The sequence below is a fragment of the Trachurus japonicus genome, chromosome 14 (genome assembly GCF_045865225.1).
Source record: "Trachurus japonicus isolate A0001 chromosome 14, Traja_1.0".
NCBI classification, from domain to species: domain Eukaryota; kingdom Metazoa; phylum Chordata; class Actinopteri; order Carangiformes; family Carangidae; genus Trachurus; species Trachurus japonicus.
This window is the reverse complement of record NC_140920.1, coordinates 9,391,827-9,414,422: the sequence shown is the minus strand read 5'-3', so window position 1 is coordinate 9,414,422 and position 22,596 is coordinate 9,391,827. Positions and strand designations below refer to the sequence as shown.

At 41.0% G+C, this 22,596-nt stretch overlaps 3 protein-coding genes across 4 annotated transcripts; 2 read left to right on the top strand and 1 right to left on the bottom strand.

Annotated features, from left to right (window-relative positions):
• Positions 1–691: 691 nt before the first annotated feature.
• On the top strand, positions 692–10,226 carry stt3a (STT3 oligosaccharyltransferase complex catalytic subunit A). Of its 2 annotated transcripts, none has more exons than XM_085797348.1 (18): positions 692–753; positions 1,602–1,722; positions 1,834–1,894; positions 1,993–2,114; positions 2,223–2,368; positions 2,958–3,048; positions 3,138–3,244; positions 4,527–4,691; positions 4,795–4,975; positions 6,055–6,210; positions 6,334–6,425; positions 6,889–7,044; positions 7,318–7,506; positions 7,619–7,735; positions 8,515–8,617; positions 9,202–9,390; positions 9,518–9,633; positions 9,852–10,226. In XM_085797348.1, the coding sequence occupies exons 2-18, from the start codon at positions 1,635–1,637 to the stop codon at positions 9,888–9,890; spliced, it is 2,118 nt and encodes a 705-aa protein (XP_085653474.1). In that variant the 5' UTR covers positions 692–753; positions 1,602–1,634; the 3' UTR covers positions 9,891–10,226. The 2 variants fall into 2 exon arrangements, with proteins under 2 accessions (XP_085653474.1, XP_085653476.1); XM_085797350.1 differs by having other exon boundaries at positions 692–901.
• An 820-nt stretch (positions 10,227–11,046) lies between these two features.
• LOC146974226 (cytoskeleton-associated protein 2) lies at positions 11,047–15,166 on the bottom strand. Its single transcript, XM_085797346.1, has 6 exons — positions 15,125–15,166; positions 14,194–15,020; positions 13,262–13,586; positions 12,821–12,881; positions 12,324–12,648; positions 11,047–11,561 (listed from the first exon to the last, which is right to left on the bottom strand). The coding sequence occupies exons 1-6, from the start codon at positions 15,149–15,151 to the stop codon at positions 11,303–11,305; spliced, it is 1,824 nt and encodes a 607-aa protein (XP_085653472.1). The 5' UTR covers positions 15,152–15,166; the 3' UTR covers positions 11,047–11,302.
• A 3,210-nt stretch (positions 15,167–18,376) lies between these two features.
• thap12a (THAP domain containing 12a) lies at positions 18,377–22,232 on the top strand. Its single transcript, XM_085797345.1, has 5 exons — positions 18,377–18,556; positions 19,281–19,398; positions 19,637–19,735; positions 19,822–19,858; positions 19,982–22,232. Exons 1-5 carry the CDS (start codon positions 18,468–18,470, stop codon positions 21,790–21,792), a joined length of 2,154 nt encoding a protein of 717 aa, XP_085653471.1. The 5' UTR covers positions 18,377–18,467; the 3' UTR covers positions 21,793–22,232.
• The last annotated feature ends 364 nt before the right edge of the window (positions 22,233–22,596 follow it).

The following is a 22,596-nucleotide window of genomic DNA, read 5'->3' as shown; positions in this document are numbered from 1 at the left end:
ATCCACAATATATTGAAAATTATGCAGAGAAACAGTTATTTTCTTACATAACACATTATTTCTGCAAATTAACAGACACATAATAACATTTAATATATTCTATGTTTAATATCTTACTGTTTTTCCTTTTTTAAAATACATATGTAAATGTGTTTTTTTCTCACTCACATTTTCTTGTCGCAAGAAGACAAGAAACTAGCTGTTTATTGTGTGTGTTTATTGATATAACACATGTCTGCAAATGAACACATACATAATGACATTTAATATCTTACTGTTTTTCCTTTTTTTTTAATACATATAAATGTTTTTTCTCACTCGCATTTTCTTGTCGCAAGAAGACACGAAACTGGCTGTTTTGCTGTGTGTTTATTGATATAACACATTATTTCTGCAGATTAACATACACATAATGACATTTAATATCTCCTTTGTTCAATATCTTTCTGTTTTTCCCTTTTTTTTAATGCATATAAATGTGTTTTTCTCATTTAAATGTTCCTGTCGTAAGAGTTTACAGCCAGCAGGGGGCAACACTTCTATCTGCTTTCACTAAGGACACGTCACTACACTACACGGACAAGGTAGGGACGGAAATATGATGGACAGCCAGACGACCAATCAGAACGAGGCGGGTTTACTGTTGACTGACGCGCAGCCAATAAGCGCGCACTCTGGCGCCGAAGGGGGCGGGACTTAGCTCACGGTGAAGGTTGTGTGTGAAAAAGTGTATGAGTAACAGGAGCGGAGCGGGTGAGTCTAACTGAACATTTAATAATGAACTTGCGGGCTTATTTAGGAGCGGTTTTTAAAGTCTAGGTTGTCAACCTGCTGCAGCATGTATAGGAGGTGTTTATAACATAAAAGAAAGAGACGGTGTTCATTATACAGCAGCTAGCATGTTAGCCTGGGTAGCTACACACTTCTAGCTGGATGGAGGCAGCATCAGCACTAGCCGGCCTGATGCTGACTAGCAATGCAATGCAGCTCAAATCTGGCACAATAAATGCGTGTGTACATATTATTAAATGTGCCCGTTGGGGTTGTACTAATAGCGAGTTAGCAAATAACTAGCTTCAGCTGAGTTCTCGCTCTGTGAGATTGCTAGAAACAGCCGGGGGAATCATCTGTCACTGGCTCTGATTGATTGTGTGCTCCATTCAAAGTTAGCCTTATTAATTAAGAGAGCTCTGCTGAGCTTCAAGGTTTGTGTTTTTTTTTTCACTCTGCAAAGATGCTTTATTATTAATGTAAAATGTGAAGAAGACAATAGACGAATGAGTCTTCTGCTGCACAAGTTTTCCCAGAGTGTCTGCTGCTGCTTCCTGGTTCCTGACGCCACATCTTAGTGCGTGGCCTTATCTGGTTGGGCTGGACATGAAAGTTCACTCCTGCATGAACAAGACTTTTGATTGCTCATATGAATGACTTTCTTGCATAAAGATATATTTTTCTCACTAAAAATGGAATTTTAAGCGTGTATTATTTTTATTTAAGCATTATTATTATGATGATTATTATTATTATTGGGCTATAGGTGCCTCTGCTGTGTTTTTCTCCCACAGTTAGTGTTACAGTGTTTGTCTGCTTCCTCCCACCAGGTAGTACGGTGAGCTGTCCCTAACCTCGCCAAAATGACCAAGTTAGGCTTCCTGCGCCTGTCCTATGAGAAACAGGACACGCTGCTGAAGCTGCTCATCCTGTCTATGGCCGCTGTCCTCTGTGAGTCCCCTGCTTCCTGTACAAACACAGAATTATCTCATTAATACTTAGAGACAAACATAAAAGATTGATTGATTAATTGACTGTGCTTTTCTTTTCTCTTCTCTGCAGCATTCTCCACCAGATTGTTTTCCGTCTTGAGGTTCGAAAGTGTCATCCATGAGTTTGATCCGTAAGTGCTGCTCATGTCACAGGTTATTTCCCATTGTTGTTAGATGATATTCCTTCTTGGAATAACGTCTCACTTTGGCGTCTGTCTCATCTTCACAGTTACTTTAACTACCGTACCACCCGCTTCCTGGCAGAAGAAGGATTTTATAAGTTTCACAACTGGTTTGATGACAGAGCATGGTATCCTTTGGGGAGAATCATCGGTGGCACCATCTATCCAGGTGGGAAATTAGACAAAAATAACCAGATAAACAGAACGAGTTAACATCTGCAGGCTTAAAAAGATTTTTCAGGTGCAGAAGTGAATCTCTCTCTCTTTTTCTCACTAGGATTGATGATCACGTCTGCCGTCCTGTACCACGTCCTACATTTTTTCCACATCACCATCGACATCCGTAATGTCTGCGTCTTTCTGGCTCCTTTGTTCTCCTCCTTCACCGCCATAGTCACCTACCACTTCACCAAGGAGCTGAAGGTAAAACACATTATAAGATGCACAACAAAATATATAATTTAAGATCACATGCTATTATTCAGAATCGAAAGAGCTTGTTTTCTTACAAGGCACAGGTCAGTGATTTAAGCCCTGAACCAATTAAATATAAGAACTACTAAGTGGTCATAATCGAAGCACCAGAGGCAGATATTCGACATTTTGTTGCGGGTAAAGGTCAAGATCATAAAACACTGCATAATACTACTATACCCATTGTGCAGCTCAGTCGTGTCTTACAATAGCTTCTCACTGGCAGATAAATACCCTTTAAAACTTCATGTTACCACTTTGTAATCCAGATTCTTTGTTAAAAATCTCACCCTGGTGCAGGATAACTCAGTCAGATGACATAATAATTGTTCAGGCAGCTCCCTGCAGAGCCACAGAGGACATTAAACTGTCTAACTTATTGCACAGAGTGAGTGATAATCCTGTCGGGTAAACTGGTATTTATGCAAAATTTCTGAGCCGCTTTAAAATCCCATTAGTAGCCTCAGTGGAAGGTATTCCTGCTAGATGAGAACTGTTGTTAAATGTACTTTTCCTAAACAGTTGTTTGTCTCTGTAGGATGCAGGTGCTGGGCTCCTGGCTGCTGCCATGATTGCAGTGGTGCCTGGTTATATCTCTCGGTCCGTTGCCGGCTCCTATGATAATGAAGGTATGTGCATGCTGTGCATATTAACAATTTCAGTTAAAAAAACTATGATAGGAATTGTTAATCAAATCCCTCTGTGTCGTCCTACCTAGGTATTGCCATCTTCTGCATGCTGCTGACATACTACATGTGGATCAAGGCTGTCAAAACAGGATCAGTGTACTGGTCGTCCATGTGTGCACTGGCCTACTTCTACATGGTAAGGAAATCTGAAGATGTATAAATAAAGCATTTATATTATATACAGTGGAAACCGCTTATAGTGATCACGGATATAGTAATCAACCACTTATATGGATCAAAAGGCTTTGGACAGAATCATTTCTATACAAATGCTGTTTAAATAATTAGTTTATAGTCATCAAGAAAACCACTTATAGTGTTCATTTTTGGTCATTTTATGAATGAAAACGTGCAAAAACAATTTTACATACAGCCGTGATTCCTTGCCAGACGTCTGCTTCTGCTGCTAGCTGACGTAAATGAGTCGATACCGGGCGCAAAACAGCAGGCTGTTCGGTAAAAGATAAGAAATAAGTCACCACCAAGCCGCAGCTGGGTTTTGCACTACGGAGGCAATTGTCTATTTAGAATTTTAACCACAGTAAGCTATACATTACTGTGCTATATTGTGTACAGTATTTGAGTTATATCTGCGCAGTAATTAAACTTTCATAGTGCCTCTCGAAAAGCATTTGCAACAACTGTACCATGTTTGAAACATAAAATAAAATTTGGTAAATGCTGAAGCTGTCCATTTCATTCTGTTTTTCTCATTGAAAAACGATACAAATGGCATTTAGATGATGTTCTGCATAAACAAATGAAGTGAAATAATAAAAAATCGGTTATAATAGTCAACCTTTTATAGTGCTCACATTGACTCTGGACCCACGTGATCACTATAACGGGTTTCCACTGCATATCCACCAAACGCACACAGCGTCTACTTCTTATAGAGGTCCTATGTATTCTGGTGTTTACAACACTCTTGGCGCTGACAGTTTTTTGTTGCCGTGCTCAGAGTGCTTCAAGACGAAATCTATTCAACTTTTATAACAGCACAGCACTTGTCAGTGTTACTTTTCCCACACTGACCAATCAAAATCCAAGAAGGGGTGGGACATACGTTACCAATGACAACACATCCAGAGACGTGGCTATGTTTATATCATGCACACACACTCGTTTTGAAGGTAGGCCTGCCTCGGGGTCCATGTTGAAAGATGCTGCTAATGCTATTAGGCGTATGTACAAACTCAATGTTATATATACCAACATTGTCGTGTTTAAAGGAAGGAACATAGAAGTATCAGATGACTCATTTTGTAACCTAGCAACAGCATCACTCTGATGAGAGAGAGAGAGGGAGCTCTATAAGTAAGGTTGATGGCGCTGTCGGCGTATAAAGCAGGTAAAGTGGACACGGCCTCTCATTCAGACTCTACAGAGGTCATGACAGTGTGGTTGTGTGTCTGTAGGTTTCCTCCTGGGGCGGCTACGTGTTCCTGATCAACCTCATCCCCCTCCATGTCCTGGTGCTGATGCTCACAGGCCGATTCTCCCACCGCATATACGTGGCTTACTGCACAGTCTACTGCCTGGGCACCATCCTCTCCATGCAGATCTCTTTTGTTGGTTTCCAGGTGAGGTGAAAACACTGCAGAATATCTTGTAAATTTCCATAATCCGGGGTCAAAGAACGTTTCAGTCAGTTCAACTCTCTGTGTCTCCTCTCTCGTACACCAGCCGGTTCAGTCTTCCGAGCACATGGCGGCCTTCGGTATGTTTGGCCTGTGCCAGATTCATGCCTTTGTGGACTACCTGCGCAGCAAACTCAACGCCCAGCAGTTCGAGGTGCTGTTCAAGAGCGTCATCTCCCTGGTTGGCTTCATCCTGCTGTCTGTGGGCACCGTTCTCATGCTGACAGGTAAGAGGAGAGATAAAACTGCACTAATAGATAGATTGAGATAGGGTGGGCATTAAAAACCTTCTTTTTGAAATGATTAAAGCAGAAGTAAGCGATCCGGTGGCTTTGGCTAACTTCTTGTCAGCCGATGGAGTTAGCAGCCCCCGCCCTCGTCCCTACGTCACCACGTTCACGCGCATCCCTTGGCTGCACACACAGAGAGGACCGCCCCTTTATGCTGTTCTCTCTCCTCATTGGATAAAGGTTGTAGGATACAAGGAAAGTTTTCTCCTCGGCTTACAGCAGAGCAGAGTGACTGACAGACCCGTGTTTCAGACCAAACACTCGATATAAGTGATTGCTGTCGGAAGATAGAACTATTTAAGACTTATATTAATACAAACATTCCGCTTGCTTCTGCTTTAGGGTGTTTTCACACCTGCAGTGTTAGTGCGCACTAAATTTAGATCGCACTAAATTTGGTCCAGTTTGGGTCAGTGTGAAAGCAAATCGTACTCTAATGCACCAAAACTAGTGCGGCCTGAGGAGGTGGTCTCGTCTCGGTTCGGCTCCAGCCGAACTCTGGTGCGCACTAGTTGATGTGTGAAAGCAACCGCACTCTGGTGCGAGCCAACTGCCAGGCGAACTCAACAAGTTTGAGCTAAAAGGGCTCCCGTAGTCGTTGGCAACGGGTTAACGCAGCGGGGAGACCGCCCAGTGCTCCGGTCCTACGCAGCTCTGTCCCCACAAACGAAGCAGCAGCAGCAGCGGGGCAGCCGGTCGGTGCGTGTCCGCTGAATCGCTCAGACACCGGACAGGTCGGCGGTCCGTCCCTTGTGTCCACAGAGGCTCTTGAGTCTCCATCATGAAAGTTTTATCAATCAGCGCTTCCAGATTTCAACCGGTAGTCATGGAGACATGACGCTCTCCAAGTTTGGTCCCACTAACTGAAAAATGAAACAATGTAACATTTGGTGCACCCTAGTGCGCACTAAACATGTGTGAAAACACCCTTAATTCCATCTCTATTTTTTTGAGAACTTGATTCATGTTCTTTGCTTTGACCACAACTCACCTATTCTACTGTATGTTTCCCTCAGGTAAGATCTCTCCATGGACTGGGCGTTTCTACTCCCTGCTGGACCCCTCCTACGCCAAGAACAACATCCCCATCATCGCCTCCGTCTCTGAGCATCAGCCCACCACCTGGTCCTCTTACTACTTTGACCTCCAGCTGCTGGTCTTCATGTTCCCAGGTAAGTGTACTGTGCACTCACCATAAACACACAGGTAGTAAAGGAGTTTATGCTGTGTGATCACTCTTTTTTGGATATAGAAGCTCATTATGTGTATGTGCTTTACCTTTGATTTCCTTACAGTTGGTCTTTACTACTGTTTCAACAACCTGTCGGACGCCAGGATCTTCATCATCATGTATGGAGTGACCAGCATGTACTTCTCAGCTGTCATGGTACGTCCAGATTAGAGTTGCAGTCACCTGATGGACTCCTTAGAGAGGTTTTATGTGCACTTAGGGCTTATAAATGGTAAATGTGAATATGTACCAAGGATTAATGACATGCACCGTCTTCATGCCCTGGAGGTGTTTCGGCAGAGCAGCTTTAGTTGCAGTCTGATTCCACCAAGATGCAAGACTGAGCGCTACAGAAAGTCCTTCCTCCCAGCTGCTATCAAACTCTTCAATGTGCAAATAGCTCAATAGCTCTGTCCCACTCATGTGCAATATTATATATTATATATTATTTTTTTAGATTATTGGGTCTTTATCTTAATTTATATTGTAGATAAGTCTGTAATTCTTTAGATAGATCTGTTTTTTGAGTGCACAGCTGCTGTAACAATTGCAATTTCTTGTGAAGGATTATTAAAGTATCTATCTATTAATGTGCATCCTGTTTGTTGCCTCCACACAGGTGCGTCTTATGTTGGTGCTGGCTCCAGTCATGTGCATCCTGTCGGGCATCGGTGTGTCTCAGGTGCTCACCACATACATGAAGAATCTGGATGTGAGTCGGCCAGACAAGAAAAGTAAGAAGCAGCAGGACTCCACCTACCCCATCAAAAACGAGGTAGGCGCTCTGACGGACCGGTTCAGTACTGTATGATTGATATCCAGTAAATGATTACTAGATAATAGATGTTGAAATGGTGTTGAGTATTCACATAAAGTAAAGTCTGGAGAAAACAAATCATCTCACAATCCCTCTGATTTATCTTATTCTTATTTTTTCTGGTAAAATACCGCTTTTATGACATTTCTCCCAATTAATTTCTCTCCTAAGTGTCAAAGTCAAAGTATGCAGTCGGTTAAAACCTGACATCCTGTGTTGCTCACCTACCAGGTTGCCAGTGGGATGATTCTGGTCATGGCCTTCTTCCTCATCACGTACACTTTCCATTCCACCTGGGTGACCAGCGAAGCCTACTCCTCTCCCTCGATCGTGCTGTCGGCCCGCGGAGGCGACGGCAGCCGCATCATTTTCGACGACTTCAGAGAGGCCTACTACTGGCTCCGCCACAACACTCCTGAGGTCAGCGATGCCCAGAGAAAGAATCAGGATGCTGAGTTGTCTGAATTGTACAGATTATGAGATTATGGAGTTCTGCTCAATAATACATTGATTTGACCTTTTGTATTTCCAGGATGCTAAAGTCATGTCATGGTGGGATTATGGCTATCAGATAACGGCCATGGCGAATCGAACCATTCTAGTGGACAACAACACCTGGAACAACACTCACATCTCCAGAGTTGGACAGGTGAGCTGCGAGGAGAACACCTTTAGGGATGTCACGATTATAGATTTTCTTAGTACGATTATTGTCAGAGAAATAATCACGGTGTTACGATTATCACGATTATTATACATCAATAAATTTCACAACACTATGAATGTGTAAAATCAAATATAGTCAAAATATAATTACATCTAATCTCTTAATATAGGACCCAGCTATTAATCCACTGGGGGAAGTGTTAGGGTTAGTTTGTCATGTGATATTGTCATCTATATCAAATGTTTAAGTTTATTTTAATCATTTTTTTCACAATACAAATGACACGCAAACATTTAAATTCCTACTAATTCAGTGTTACTTTAAAGTTTGTTTGTTTTTTTGGCTTTTTTGCCTTTATTCGATAGCACAGTGAGATAGACAGGAAAGGGGGAGGCAGAGAGAGGGGGAATGACATGCAGGAAAGGTCTGCCCGACGCGGGACTCGAACCGGGGAAGCCTGCGTTGAGGACTGTAGCCTCTACATGGGGCAGCCACTTTAACCACTGCACCACGCACTGCCCCGATTCAGTGTTACTTTAGATAAATGGACTAGCTTCCTTTACTTTGGCACACATCTGCCGATATGGTTCCAACATAATCTTTTTCAGAAAGTGTCGGTATTTAGGAATCTTTACGATCAATTAATTGTGGCGTTTAATACCACGATTAATTGTGAAAACAAGTAATCGTGACATCCCTAGTATGAATTCATGTTTGTAAAGTGCTGATGTGTTGACCCGGGGTCGCTGTTTGCTCCACAGGCGATGGCATCCACAGAAGAGAGGGCCTATGAAATCATGAGGGAGCTGGATGTCAGTTACGTCCTGGTCATCTTTGGAGGACTGACGGGTTATTCCTCAGATGGTACGTATCAAACATCCACATGTATCATTTCCACTTTGCACTGTTTAACATTACTGTGTGTTAAAGGAGAATTCCGGTCATTTTCTAACTAACGCTCTACAGCTCTAGGTCCCCAAGTGCGACCACAGGAAAAAGTCTGAGAAAAATATGTGCAGACCGGACCTAGCTCTGCTCCTGCTAGCTGCGCTACACTGCAGTTAAACAGCGAAGTAATGGGGGCAGTTCTTCTAACCGCGACTTCGGCCTCTCAAAATATCACTACAAATGCTTTGCAACATCCACCAGTTCTTTACCACACAACACTGAGTGAGCATAACTCCGTTAATATGAGTGTTAACGTGTGTTTTTATCACGTACCTCTGTTTACTCTAGCTTCCTGGGTAGACCTTACTAGTCGACTGTCGGGACTGTTTCTATATCAACAAAGACAAAAATGCGAGAACATGGATTTAGGAGGACCAGATTTACCCCATAAATCTGGTATTATGGATAACATGAGTTGTATTTCGGTGAACTTTCTGGACTTGGAATAATTCTTTTGAAAGCATATCCAACCAAATGAAATCATCCATTGTCATTCACAGACATCAATAAGTTCCTGTGGATGGTCCGAATTGGGGGAAGCACAGACACGGGCAAACACATCAAGGAGCACGACTACTACACTCCCACCGGAGAGTTCAGAGTGGACCGTGAGGGCTCGCCCGTCCTGCTCAACTGCCTCATGTACAAGATGTGCTACTACCGCTTCGGCCAGGTCTACACAGAGGCCAGTGAGTAACCCCAGCAGCCTGGTGTGATCACACTGTAAAACACACATTAGCTTGAGTTTCTCCTCCTTTAACGTTGATCTGTATGTTAGTTCTGCAATTCTGATGATCTTCCCGATCTCCTCTGCAGAGCGTCCACCTGGTTATGACAGAGTGAGGAACGCTGAGATTGGGAACAAGGACTTTGAACTGGATGTGTTGGAGGAAGCCTACACAACAGAGCATTGGCTGGTTAGGATATACAAGGTAAACCACAAACTTTCCTTCTTGCATTTGTCACATCTGTTGGGATCACTTATTTTGGTATGGTTTAGTTTGCTTATGGAAGTATTGGTTGCACCGTTCAAAGCTGGCCCCTCTGCTTTTCTATAACAGTTTTACTGTACTACTACTGAAAAATATGTCCATGTGCAAAAGCATGGTATGAACTCTGATCTTATCTTGCTCTTTGTTTCATCCTCTAGGTGAAAGATCTGGACAACCGGGGTCTTTCAAGAACATAAAACAAACCCTCAGCTGGCAGTGAAAACAGCCTTTTAGCGCACAGCACTGAACACCTTCCCCTGTGGTCTGCAGATGAGTGGGAAAAGAGTACTTTTTTATACTTTTTGTTTTGGGGAAGAAAATTGCATCAAAGAGATTTTTTTTTGTGGATGATTTCCTTTTTTATTTTGTTATAATGAAATGTCTCATCTGGGATCAGAGGAAGCTGGTGTCAAAACATCCAGTCTGATGTCAGGAGTTTGCTATGAAAGCGGTCAAAAGAAAGCAGTGTTCAAATATGAGCACTTTGGATTTTTACAATGTGGTCAATTAAAGTGGGGTTAAACATGAAAAAAGAAGTGATTTGTGTCCTTTCTTTCCTCACACAAAATGCACCGAATGAACATGGTAACATGCTAGTACTACATCAGTATTAGTTAAGCCTTCTTCATAATTCAGGCCATTTTTGGTGAGTAGTGAGCTACATGTAATTAAACTAGTAGTTAAACTATATGGCTACTAGTCCATTTACATTCATAGCCATATAAATGGTTCAATTACTTTCTCCCACTTTAGTACAGTTGTGAGTAGATAATGAGTGAAATTTCAATTTTGGGTGAACTATCCCTTTAATTATTGAAACTACAAACAATTACGGGCCATGTTCATCAGTGCTCAGCTACATCATAATGCATAAACCTCCCTTGTCTCAGCCTGACAGAGCATTCTCACAGCCATACTTGAAAACTAAGGCTAATACACTGGCACTTCCCAGTGTGCAGAAGTGTTTGGTTTATGTATGACCTATGAGCTACGAGGCACTTTTGCAATCACCTAATATAACTTTAGTCTCTTTATATACTATACAAGTAGCTCCAGCTGATCAACATGGGTATTTCTCCTTAACACTGTTTTACTGTAGCTTAACTTCTTCCAGTTTGAGGTAATTGTCAGCTTGCAAAGCTCTGCTCTAAAGTAGCTTTCCAACACTGATTAAGGTCAGCTAAATTCCTGCAGCTGTTGAGAAGAGAACTGAGGAAATTTACTTGCAACACCTACTTTTACCCAAATCATCTACAGTATGCGATAGAAGACTGATGATTGTCAGTAGAATTACCACACACTTTATGTCCAGTATATAGACATTATAATAAAGACCATCAGAGCACAAGTGTCTAAAATAAGGCAATACTCTTTTATTGTAGTGCATCAAGCAATACATGTCAACATAAAATTAATAGTGTTAATACATTCAAAACAGGACATACATTTGACAAGATTGTATATTCTTAAGAATTAATTAAAATGGCAAATAAAATTCTTTGAACAGAAGCAGGTTAGTAACCATCTTAATACCAGTATAAAGTGTCCATTACACCCTCTCCCATATTAATCTCATGGGCTGTTTTTGAACCATTGCACATCGAGCTCCTCACAGGCTGGTCTGGTCTGGCAGATCGTGTAGAAGTGCGGGGTTTTTTCTGTAAATATATGCGTTGGTGTCATCATCCAGATTCACCAGCTCAGCCAGCGACGACACACAGGGGTCGTGATCGAGAACCATCGTCGGCAGTTTGGAGGATTTGCGGTGGATGCGGGAGGAACGGCGCACTGGCGTCAGAAACTTCAGGTCTTTGATGTTGCTCTTTCTCCGAGAAGTACTGACCTCGTCGTCAATTAACTTCTTGACACTACAAAGACAAAAATTTCATAAAAAAAAAAGTATAATAAGCAAAAATCTGTTACATTGTGTCTCTTAAAGGGATAGTATCATTTTTTGTGTACAAGTGTGGTTGTATGATCTACAAATAGCCCCTAAGCACTCATTGCAGTAGAAAACTCTCTGCACTCCTCCCGTTAGCAACGCCAGCCCATAGCCCTGCCCAGAGATTTACAACATACAGTGTTGTGAATGGACCCAAAGAAACGGCCTATTTTCACGGCCTAAAAGAGGTTTTACCTGAAAAAAAAATACACAGTTCCATTGTTCGCTATAATATAATTTTTTCCAGCCCTTCAAAGTGCAGGAAAAACACAGTTTTTATTTGGAGCTAACCAACTCACGTATCCCTCCGCCCAGGGTTAGCGCCCGCTGATGAGCAGTTGGTTAGGTCCAAATAAAAACTGTGTTTTTCTTGAGCTTTGAGGGGCTGGAAAAAATTATATTATAACGAACAATGGAACTGTGTATTTTTTTCCAGGTAAAACCTCTTTTAGGCCGTGAAAATAGCCGTTTCTTTGGGTCCATTCACAACACTGTATGTTGTAAATCTCTGGGCAGGGCTATGGGCTGGCGTTGCTAACAGGAGGAGTGCAGAGAGTCTTCTACTGCAATTAAAGTACTTAGGGGCTATTTGTAGATCATACAACCCCACTTTTAAAAAAAATGATACTATCCCTTTAAATTAATGGCAGGACTTCAATTAAAAGATTAGAGTAAAAGTGGGCCTCACCTCTGCAGGTATGGAGTCGTCTTCACACTGTATTTTATTTCTGAAGCATTCTCCATCGGTGGGGTGGTCTCCATCACATCATCGCTATCGTCATCGTCGTCATAGCTATCACCACTTTCTACTTCCTCAGTATCATCATCATCATCCGTTTCCACTTTGTCTCCATCACTTCGCTCCGTTTCATTCTGTATATGCTCAACCTTCTGCTGCTCACAAACATCCCGACTTTCATCTCGACTTTCACCAACTGTCTCTTCTTCACATTCAGTATTTGGCTTGTCGTCTTCCACTTTATCATTGCACTCATCCGACACCTGTGGGAGCTCTTAATGGAGACAAAAGTAACGAGTTCAACAAGAAGCATCTGTGTAGAGTCAGAATAATGTAGCTTAATTTATCATTAAACCACAAATTTCAGTGAGCCAAGGACACTTATTGTTATTAGTCTAAAAACAAAATACCTCTGAACTGCCCAAACTGATCATAGCTGAACTTACCATCACTGCAAGTTGAAGGTGTTGCCATGGCCTCCAAAGCTTCACACAGGTTCACAACAATCTGTCAAAATGAAAAGAAGTTGGTTCCATCACTGAAGTAAAAGACAGCATGAGTAACTCAGAAACCCTGTTTCCTTACGTCGTCCACTGTGCCCTGTCAAGGTCAAGGTCTCTTTATTAATACCAGCTGGTAAATTTGTTCTGCAGACAGGCACTCAGCAATCCCAGTATAAAAAACAGCCACACACAGATATCATGACACACAAATCACAAATATAAAAAGACAATATAATCAAAATACATGGTCAAAGTCATAGGAATAGAAATAGAAAAGTGCTTCTACATGTCCCTAGGGTCAGCTAAGTTCAATATGAACAAGATCACCTTGTGGCTTTACTATTCAGCATTACAACTGCTGTGGGTATGAAGCTACTTCTGTACCTTGTCCTGTGAGTCGAATAGATCTAGGTCCGAGTCCTCAAGCAGCTCGAGGGTAGTGTTCATGACCACTGGAGTTTGGTTGCGCGTTGTTAACTCTGCTGCCTGTGTATCTGCACCGACAGCAGTAGCAGCATCTGGTTCACGTGCTTCCAGACTGGGTTCAGACGTGTGCCGTGTAGCAGGCTGAGGCTGAGGCTCAACTTGAGACTGGGATTTGAGATCAGCAACAGGTTTAGAGACTTTAGTCTTCGGGAGTGGTGCCGCTGCCATGGCTGGTCTCTTGAAAGTCTTGCCCTTGGCAGCCTGCCATGCAGCCAGTTTTGCTCTGCAGACAGAACATGTATGTTTTAAACTTCATTGATGATTTACTATGAATACTGCACTTTAAGATGTTACTACACCCATCCTATATGACGACTTTTTGTCTGATGGCATTGTTTGGGTTAAGAACTTTGTTCTACTGATATTGTTGTTGTATTACGGCCCCTTTTGGCCTGAGGTAAAATATTTTTTATAGTGTTTTGATTGTGTGACATAATGTACATTTATCTATATGCACCGAGAATATTAAGATCAGGGTATTGAGGCTGCTTGCCGTTTTCTGCTATTTCTGTTAATTATGTCACCTGTGACAGCTGCATGCTATCCTCTCCTGATCAAGTCATGTGACTAGTAGTATTTAAGATGGCTTCTGATAGCTATCCTACTGTCTGACAAAGAGCACACCTACACTGCTCGAAACGTACGTCACTACAATAAATTGATACGCTGAGTCCTGCAGAGTTGCGAGTACTCTTGTTTTTTTCTATTTTGCTCATTGTTTGTACTCTGCACCTGCCCTCGCTGGTGTGATGTGCGTGTCCACTCTGTTTTTTTCTGCCTGTACAAGGAAAACAGCAACAGTGTCTGTGTGAAGAACAAAAAGTTGTTACCTTTTCTCCTCTGCAGTCTCCTTGGTAAATCTGTACTGGGTGATGGTGCTTGAGACAGGAGGCTTGTTGACCTTCTTGTCTGTCACTGGGACCTTTGGCTTTGGGTTCTGAGTCCCACTTGGCTTAGTGGGAGCCAGGGACGTACTCTTGGAGCAGGTACTGGTTAGTGTTGCTGGGACGGTTCTGGTAGCAGGGCGAGCAGAGTAGAAACCAGCAGGAGGACGGCTGGAGGCTGGAGGTTTGGACACGTGAGCAGGTCCTCTGACCGCCATCCTGGAAGCTGTTGATGCAGGTCTTTGTGTGCCATGTACAGCCAAGTCAGAAACAGATTTGGACCTGCATTTTGTTGCATTTCCAATCCTTTGGCTCGCCGTTTTGGGTGCTGCTGACGGTTTGACACCTAACTGGTCCACGCTGGTACTCGACTTCCAAATGGATCCGATTTTTGACTGTACAATCTTGCCTTTGTACATACCAGGAGCTGGTTTGGATGGCTGGACAGCAGTGGGTGGCTTCGGGGCTTCTACAGCTATTTTTTTGTGTTTCGTAACCTGTTCTGCGTGGAAGGCTCGGCTATGGGTTTGTTGCTGTGTGACATCTGAAGCTGCAGCTCCTTTCCCATCTCTCTGCAGGGTCTTTACCTTCTTTAGAGCTCCACCAAAGGTTGACACAGTGTCTGTGTGTTTGGCCTTGGCTTTAAGCGGAACATTTTTTGCCAGAGTCTCCTCTTTTTCATTGCTTTTCAGATGGAACGGAGCAAGACATGCTTTATCTCTTTTGATGATAGCCTTGCTCCCATGTACAGGCTGAGCATTCTCCTTGTTTCCCTAATAGAATCAAAGCAATTAGACCATTACGTTAGCGGGTGAAGCTCTGAATGTCATTTAGGGTTGAGCAAAAAAATACATGATATTCATTAACATAGACTTACTTTGTTTCTCCTTGAAACGTTCTCCATTATCAGTGTTTAAAAGTGCTTCAATTGTGTTATCTGGAAGGTGAACAGATCAACAAATACGATGAATAATCTAGATCATTAAAACATGTCAGGATTTTACAAACAGTAGCCTAATCCATACTCAAGGTCCTATTACCCTTACACAATTTACATCATGCCTCCCCACAAACCCCGCACGCTGGCAAAACTCTACGAATTTGTATCAAAAGTTGAGTTTAATGGGCGATTCCACCAAAAGTGCCATTTCTGTCCCCAGCATATTAAATGTATAAAAACATGTAATAATATAATATAAATTGCATTTAATTATTAAACAAAGCACCATACACATGAATCACTGTAGAAATTAAAGATATATAATCTTTAATTACTATAAAAAGGCTTTCAAAACACTGAAACATAGCCTTTATTGCATGTCCCCAGAGCCAAACGCTATAGTTTACCACAATGCATAATGAATAAAATCCTTCTAAAATCTCTTTTTTTTTTTTGCATATTAGTGTGACTTCATATTATAACATTTTTTTAATTAAAACTTAATTATATTTTGGTTAAAATTCACATTTTAGTCCCATCCCCAGGTTTTCACTCAGTGCTGTTACCCAAACACATTCTACACTCTAAAAGTTTTGGAACATTCCACCAGTGACATGTTCTGCTGGAAGTGACATCATTTAGGTCTTTTGAAAGTCATGGGAAGACCAAAATTAAATTCTGTAATTTATTTTTCCTGGAATTGAATGATATTGTAGCTATGTCAGAGTCGGTCACTCTTAAAACTCATTCCTGTTACCTAAATTATCTCTAAGACAGTGTTTGTTGATATCAAAAGTAAAATATTCAGTTAAATCCTAAGAATGTGCTCTGTGTGCTCAGGCTATGCTATTTGGCTGGATTTCACACAATTGCTGATTTTATGCTAAAAACTCATTGCTGTTACCCTCATTGCTGTTACTCATTCTTCAAAAATGCAATGGTAAAAGCAGCAATAAATTAAATAAAGTAGCCTGAGATTGACCAGTACTAATTTTGAATGAGTAAATGTGTATATTAAAAAATTCTATACTGAAATCGAATGAAAAATAAAGTTTAATTTTTAAGAGTTACAATGAGCAAATGGCGGAATGACCCATATATTAAGTTGTTTTGTCACATTATGCCCATGTTTATCGGTAAACAAACAAATGAACATTCACGTTAGTTCATATCGGATTCACTACGGTAGGCTACTGTATGTGGTCTAATGTTACCGTTGTGTCCATCTAACCAACGTCTGCTGACAAAACAGATATAAAGGAATGCGAAAAAAAAAAAGTGAACGTTTAGTTAGCAGTACTTCTGCTGTAGTGGAGTGAATAAAACAAACGTGACATTATAAACTTACCCTGGAGTGTAGACTCAACAACACGAGGAGCACCTTCCCAACTGCACGGCTCTGAGGGCGTCTGCTTCTCTGAGGAAGAAAAACATTCGATTTGACTTCGCGCTCCTGCACTCCGATTGGTCAGCCGAGTCTCGCGGGAGACAAAAACTAACCAATAGAATGTCTCCAAACTAGAGAACGGGATTTGAAGTTTTCCTCAAGTTGTTTCATCCCCTCCCGTTCAAATCTGTTTGAACCTAAATAAGATTCCTTACTTACTGGTTCAGTGCAGCAGCTACGCCCATTTTCATTACAGCCCCGTGAGACAAAAACACACATGTAGTTACTTTCCAACAGCGGCATAAAGTTAACAAAAGCGGTTATCTTTCAGTAACTATTAACATCAGGTTGCTGTGATTAAAAGTTGAGGGACAGTATAATCATTACAGGTGAGAGAAAGTGCAAATACTCGCGTTCTGGTTGAATATTAAAGTGAAACGTGTATACTAAACGTAATACAATCAGCTGGTACAATATAAAGTTTGGAGGTTGTTATGGAGAAATAAACCCTGACAGGTTTGGGTTTCATACACGAAGGGGTTTGTGTGTGATAATCTTTTTTTTTTTTCTCAATGAGCTTTATTGAAAACATTGTACATACAAACGGATGTACAGAGAACAAGGTTGTGCATACAATCAAACATGAAACATAGCTATTAAAACCACTGAGTTATGCATTTTATATAATATTTTATTGGATTAATAGCAATGTTTTGTATATTATTTTGAATACTGCGACCCCCTGGCATTGTGTTGTTCTTTGTTTTGTATGTTTTACTAAATGTAATACCTGAATTGTCAATAAAATTTGCCTTAAGAAAAAAAAAAAAAAACATGAAACAGGTGCTCCAATATGTTATCAATAAACATAAATAATAAATAAATCTAAATAAAATAAGGTTATTTTAAGCAATGTTAGAAAACATAAAATCATGGAAAATATAATAAATAAATTAACATATAATATGACAGAAGAAAAAAAAGGAAAAAAAGGGAAATATAATGTGTAAGCTTTATTCTACTTCTTTATTCTTTGAAAAATCTCTCATAAATATCATAGACTGTAAAAATAGATAAATATCTATGGATGTGATGCTTTGTTTAGTGTCAATAGTGTAAGGGATTTCATGTACTCTTTGAACTCATGCAAGAAACCTCTGAAGTTGGGTGAGGTTTTGGAGTGTTTACATTTATGTATGTGAAATTTGCCATACAAAATGAATAAGTTTATAATAAAGGTGATGTCCTTTTGTGTGTGATAATCATCATAACATAATGTGTCATAATCATAGTGACGACATAACGTCAATGTTTTTGAAACATGCCTTGACATGTTTTCAACAGTTTCTAGCTTTGAAATGACCGCTGAGGATTATGGGAGGGAAATGAAGAAGCGCGCGCTCCTCTGGCTGTTGAATGTCAAGCTTTACAAAACCACGTGAAACAGAAAGTCTCTCCGCCCTTCAAAATAAAACCTGAATTATGACCACTTACGAAAAATAGACCCAATTACTTTTGTCACTTACCTTTACTATTAATGTGCCAAAGATATGAGACCAAATAAACAATGTCAGTCATCTGGAGTTGACTGTGGGCAGACCTACTCTTTGTTGTTATGTTTGAGACTTTAGATTATTTGGCAACCTTTGACAACTTTGGTGTGTGTTCATCACGCAAATATAATAAACGTTGATAGATTTGCAAAAAGGGCGTTTTCATAATACACATTCTGCAAATAGGCTTATCTGGAGAACATCCGTGTATTTTAATTTGAAATGAATAACCGGAAATCGCCGTCTTGATTCAAATAACTTGATAGCTATAGCTACTATTAGCAGTTGTCTATCCCCAATAGGAAATCATAGCAAAAACACAGGTGTTTTTTACACTCCTATGATGCAGAATCGCTGTGCTGTGCCGAACTGCACCAGCAGCAAACCCGACCCTGAGCCACTCTTCAGGTTTCCACGTGATCCAGAAAAGTAAGTAGCCTAATGCTAACGCACATGCTAAAATAAACAGGAAGCTCTTCAGCTAACCAGTAAGAACTGCATGCGTACAGGGTTAACTACTTTGACTGTAGCCTAATATCATGTCGGCTCTGCATCATTTGAATGCCTGTTTTGTACATCACATCCTTTATTTAGGTTCTGGCATATTATCACTTTCCAATGAACAACCTAATTTAAAAAGTTGTTGCATTTGATCTTTTGTTAAAATACTGCAGCTAAACATGTGGAAACATTTATGCCCTTGTATACAGTAGGATAGGCAGACCTGGTATAGTTTATGATTCATGAAAAGACACGTTTTAAACTACTTGGTTATTCATTGTATAAACAAACTTCTCTAAATTGTCAGTCTATAATTCTCTTCACTTGGCTTTTTGCATGTTGTATGATGTGAATACATAGAGTAGTATCAATAGAGTAATGTGCACTGATAACAATAATTCAGTGAGCGACTGTCACTTATTCTTAACTGTAGTCAAATTATTACTGTCTGCCATTAAGTAAGATTGCTTTATGCATGTTATGGGTTTGACTTATTTGAATGTACTGTTCTAACAATCTTAGCCATTACAAATAATAGAGGTTAGGGTAGGGTAATATTGGACAAATGCTATAATAGTACCATAAAAAACTAAATGATCACATTTTATTTTGACTCTTACACGTGTTGTTTTGGTTTGACAACTTCTGTCAGGTCCAAGCAGTGGGTTGAAAAATGCCAGAGGAAGGACCTCATCGACAAATCAGCAGACCATCTGCATAGTCACTACAGACTGTGTGGGAAGCATTTTGCAGCATCTTTGATCGATAATGTAAGTCATGTATTCAAGTTGCAGGTGATTTTTAAAAAAATGTAATTGCCATTTCTTTTTGAGTAAAATTGGAGAATTCAGCTCATAATAAATATCATTATTATTATTATAACGTTTTCATTGAACTTATTTAATTAATATTGAATATTTTGTGTTCTTGGTAATATTTAATGTAGGTGTAAAGCACAAGCACAGTGTTGCTGTACATTTAATGATTTTGGTTTAACTTTGTTTTCAGGACGCTCAGTGTAAAGTGTTGAAAGATGATGCCATGCCAACTATCTTTGACATGCCAAACCAACCTCAAAATGGTCAGGCCAAACGCACCAAAGAGATGGTGGGTGACAAAAACAGTAAAAGTAATTGTATAATTAGATTTCTGCAGTTCCCGGTTCTGACATGTCCTGTCTCTTTATTTTACAGACCAAAGATGATGAAACAGACAGTAGAGGGAGAAAAAGTAAGTTAAAATACCAGCACTCTCACAAACACATTTATTTTTTCCACAAAGGAAATTAGTCCAACACCCACTACTGTCAAGAGGTGAATGATGGAGTTTGTTTTTTATCTTCTTTCCTTTTAGAGATGAAGAGCTCTCAGGCAGACTCAGACAAGACAGATGTCCAGACAGAGGAACCAGAGGAAGATGAATACAAACACTATCTCATGTCATTATTTGAAGTTCTTGTACTGCTGGGAGAGCAAAACATTCCTCCCACAGGCCCTGGTGATAGGAAACAGGATGAAAGCAACTTTCAGGCATTGTTAGATTATCGCGTGAGTTGTGGAGATCAAGTCTTAAAGAAGAGGTACGATGTGAATCAGGAGTACTGCTCCTCGGCTCAGCTGAGTCAACTGATTGAGGTGTGTGAGAATTGCATCCGCAGTAAGTTGGTGGAGGAAGTTAAACAAAACGGCTTCTTCTCATTACTTACCGATGATTTGGTAAAGATCTCAGGAGAATGGTACCTCCCTGTCTTTGTCCGTTTCGTGGACCAGTCGAACTGCCAGCATGAGAGGTTTTTTGGATTCTTGAGCTTTGAAGGAGATGGAGAAGAACTGGCAGAGAAACTGCTGTCCGAGATAACTGACAAATGGGGTTTGGATATGGAACAGTGTCGGGGTCAAGCCCACTCCTACACCGGGACACATTTGAGTAAAATAAAAACATTGTCTGCAAAACTGATTGAGAAGTATCCACTGGCGGTGCTCACGCTGAGATCCACTCGTACGCTGAATGTGTCACTGGCCAACAGTATGGCTTTGTCCGGTGCTCAGCTCGTCATGGCCACCTTTAAGAAGATGGAGTCATTTTTCAGTCAGTCGCATTTATTGCAGCTGGAGTTAGAGCATGCTATTTCGATTTTCTACCCAGACAAAGAGGAGAAGGCCAATGAATTGAAGGAAATCTGTCGTGCCGGCTGGACCAAACGACATGATGCGTTTGAGGTGGCGGTGGATATCCTGGAGGCACTTCTACTCTGTGTGGACAGCGTGCATGACAACGAAGATATGAGGTGGAGCGATCAAGTCACGCATGACGCCTTAGAGATTTCAAAAGCGCTGGCTGACTTTGAGTTCGTCATGGCGTTGGTTGTGCTGAAAAACACGACGACGCTGACCCGAGCATTTGGGATGAACGTGCAAGGGAAAGCACCAGATGCCCATTTTGCTGCAACCGGTTTAAAAGCTGTGTTGCAGTCCCTGAGCGAAGTGTCTGACAACATCGATGTGTATCATGAGTTCTGGTACGATGAGGCGGTCAACCTAGCCAATGCGATGGAGATCCCAGTGAAGGTTCCTCGGTCATTCTTGAGAAAGCATCACTTGGAATCTCAAACCATTCAACCGGATAATTACTACAAGGAACATCTGTCTGTCCCTGTGGTGAACCACATCGTTAAGGAAATGACCGAACTGTTCGGCGAGGACCACCTGAAGTCTCTGAGGTGTCTGTCGCTGGTCCCTGCCGTCATAGAGCAACGCAAATCCGCCGAACCCGAAGAGGAGAGCATACAGGTGTTCAAAGATTACATCCCCAATACAGCAACCCTCTCTGCGGAGCTACACTGCTGGTGGGTGAAATGGAGCAAAAAGGGCAAAGGTGACACTTTCCCCTCCACTCTCAGTGAAACACTGCGGCAGGCCGATTTAAAGTTCTTCCCGAACATGCTCGCAGTCCTGAGGCTGATCGGCATCCTGCCTACCTTGGCTCTGGACGACAGCTGCAACGTGGCTTGTAAACGCTTCAAGATGTACATGGAGAACACGCCTGAAAAATTCAAAGCAAAAGGTCTTGCTCTGTTGAACATGAACTATGATGTTGTGTATGATCTGGATTCGATGGTTGCGGCCTACATGAACACGTACCCCGACAGTGGGTCAGTGATGTGATGAGTCAAATCAGATGTGATGTGGCAGTTAATCTCCAGGCAGATTATCCACAGCGTTGTTAATGAGGCATGTAGATTGTGTTATCTTGATCTTGAGATAAACTTTTTTTTTTTATTCCATAGCCCTTACATGATGGGTTTTTTGTCATTAAACATGTAGGATGTAAATTGAGTTTTTCTTTTTCTTTTTTGTTTGCCTTTATGCCATTTTTCATTCCTTGAGTTCATTGTTCAAATAAAATGTCTAATGTTTTAAACTTGACACTTTTATACATTTTGTTAATCAGTTGTGTGTGTGTGTGTTCAAGGAACCTTCTGGCATTTAATGTGTGGATATGAGGGATCAGGCATAAAACCCTCCCTGAACATGTAAAAAAGATACAATAAACTCTGTGGTTTAACCATTTGTTGTCCTTATTATAATCTAGCCTCACCCTGACTGCCCTAAAACAAAGTCTGTCACAAACAAAAGTAGAAATGTGGGTCCAGATACTGTGTTTTGTAGACACTAGTGTTTTTTTAAAGATCTGTAATAACTAGGGATACATTCAAGATATAATTAGACATATGAAATACTGCTGTGTCCTTGCAAATACTGAGCTCTGTTGAGTTTTTTCAGGTACATGGAGAGGACAGTTTATCTATCTTGAAGCTTTAAGTCTCCTCCTAAAAGCCCCATCTTTTTTTCAATGTCCTCTCCAGTATATACTATATCATCACTATCCATCTTTCCCTGTGATTATTATGTCTGTGAATGTAGTGCAAGCCTGTCGCTAAATAGCTGAGTCACTGCCCTGAGAGTCAA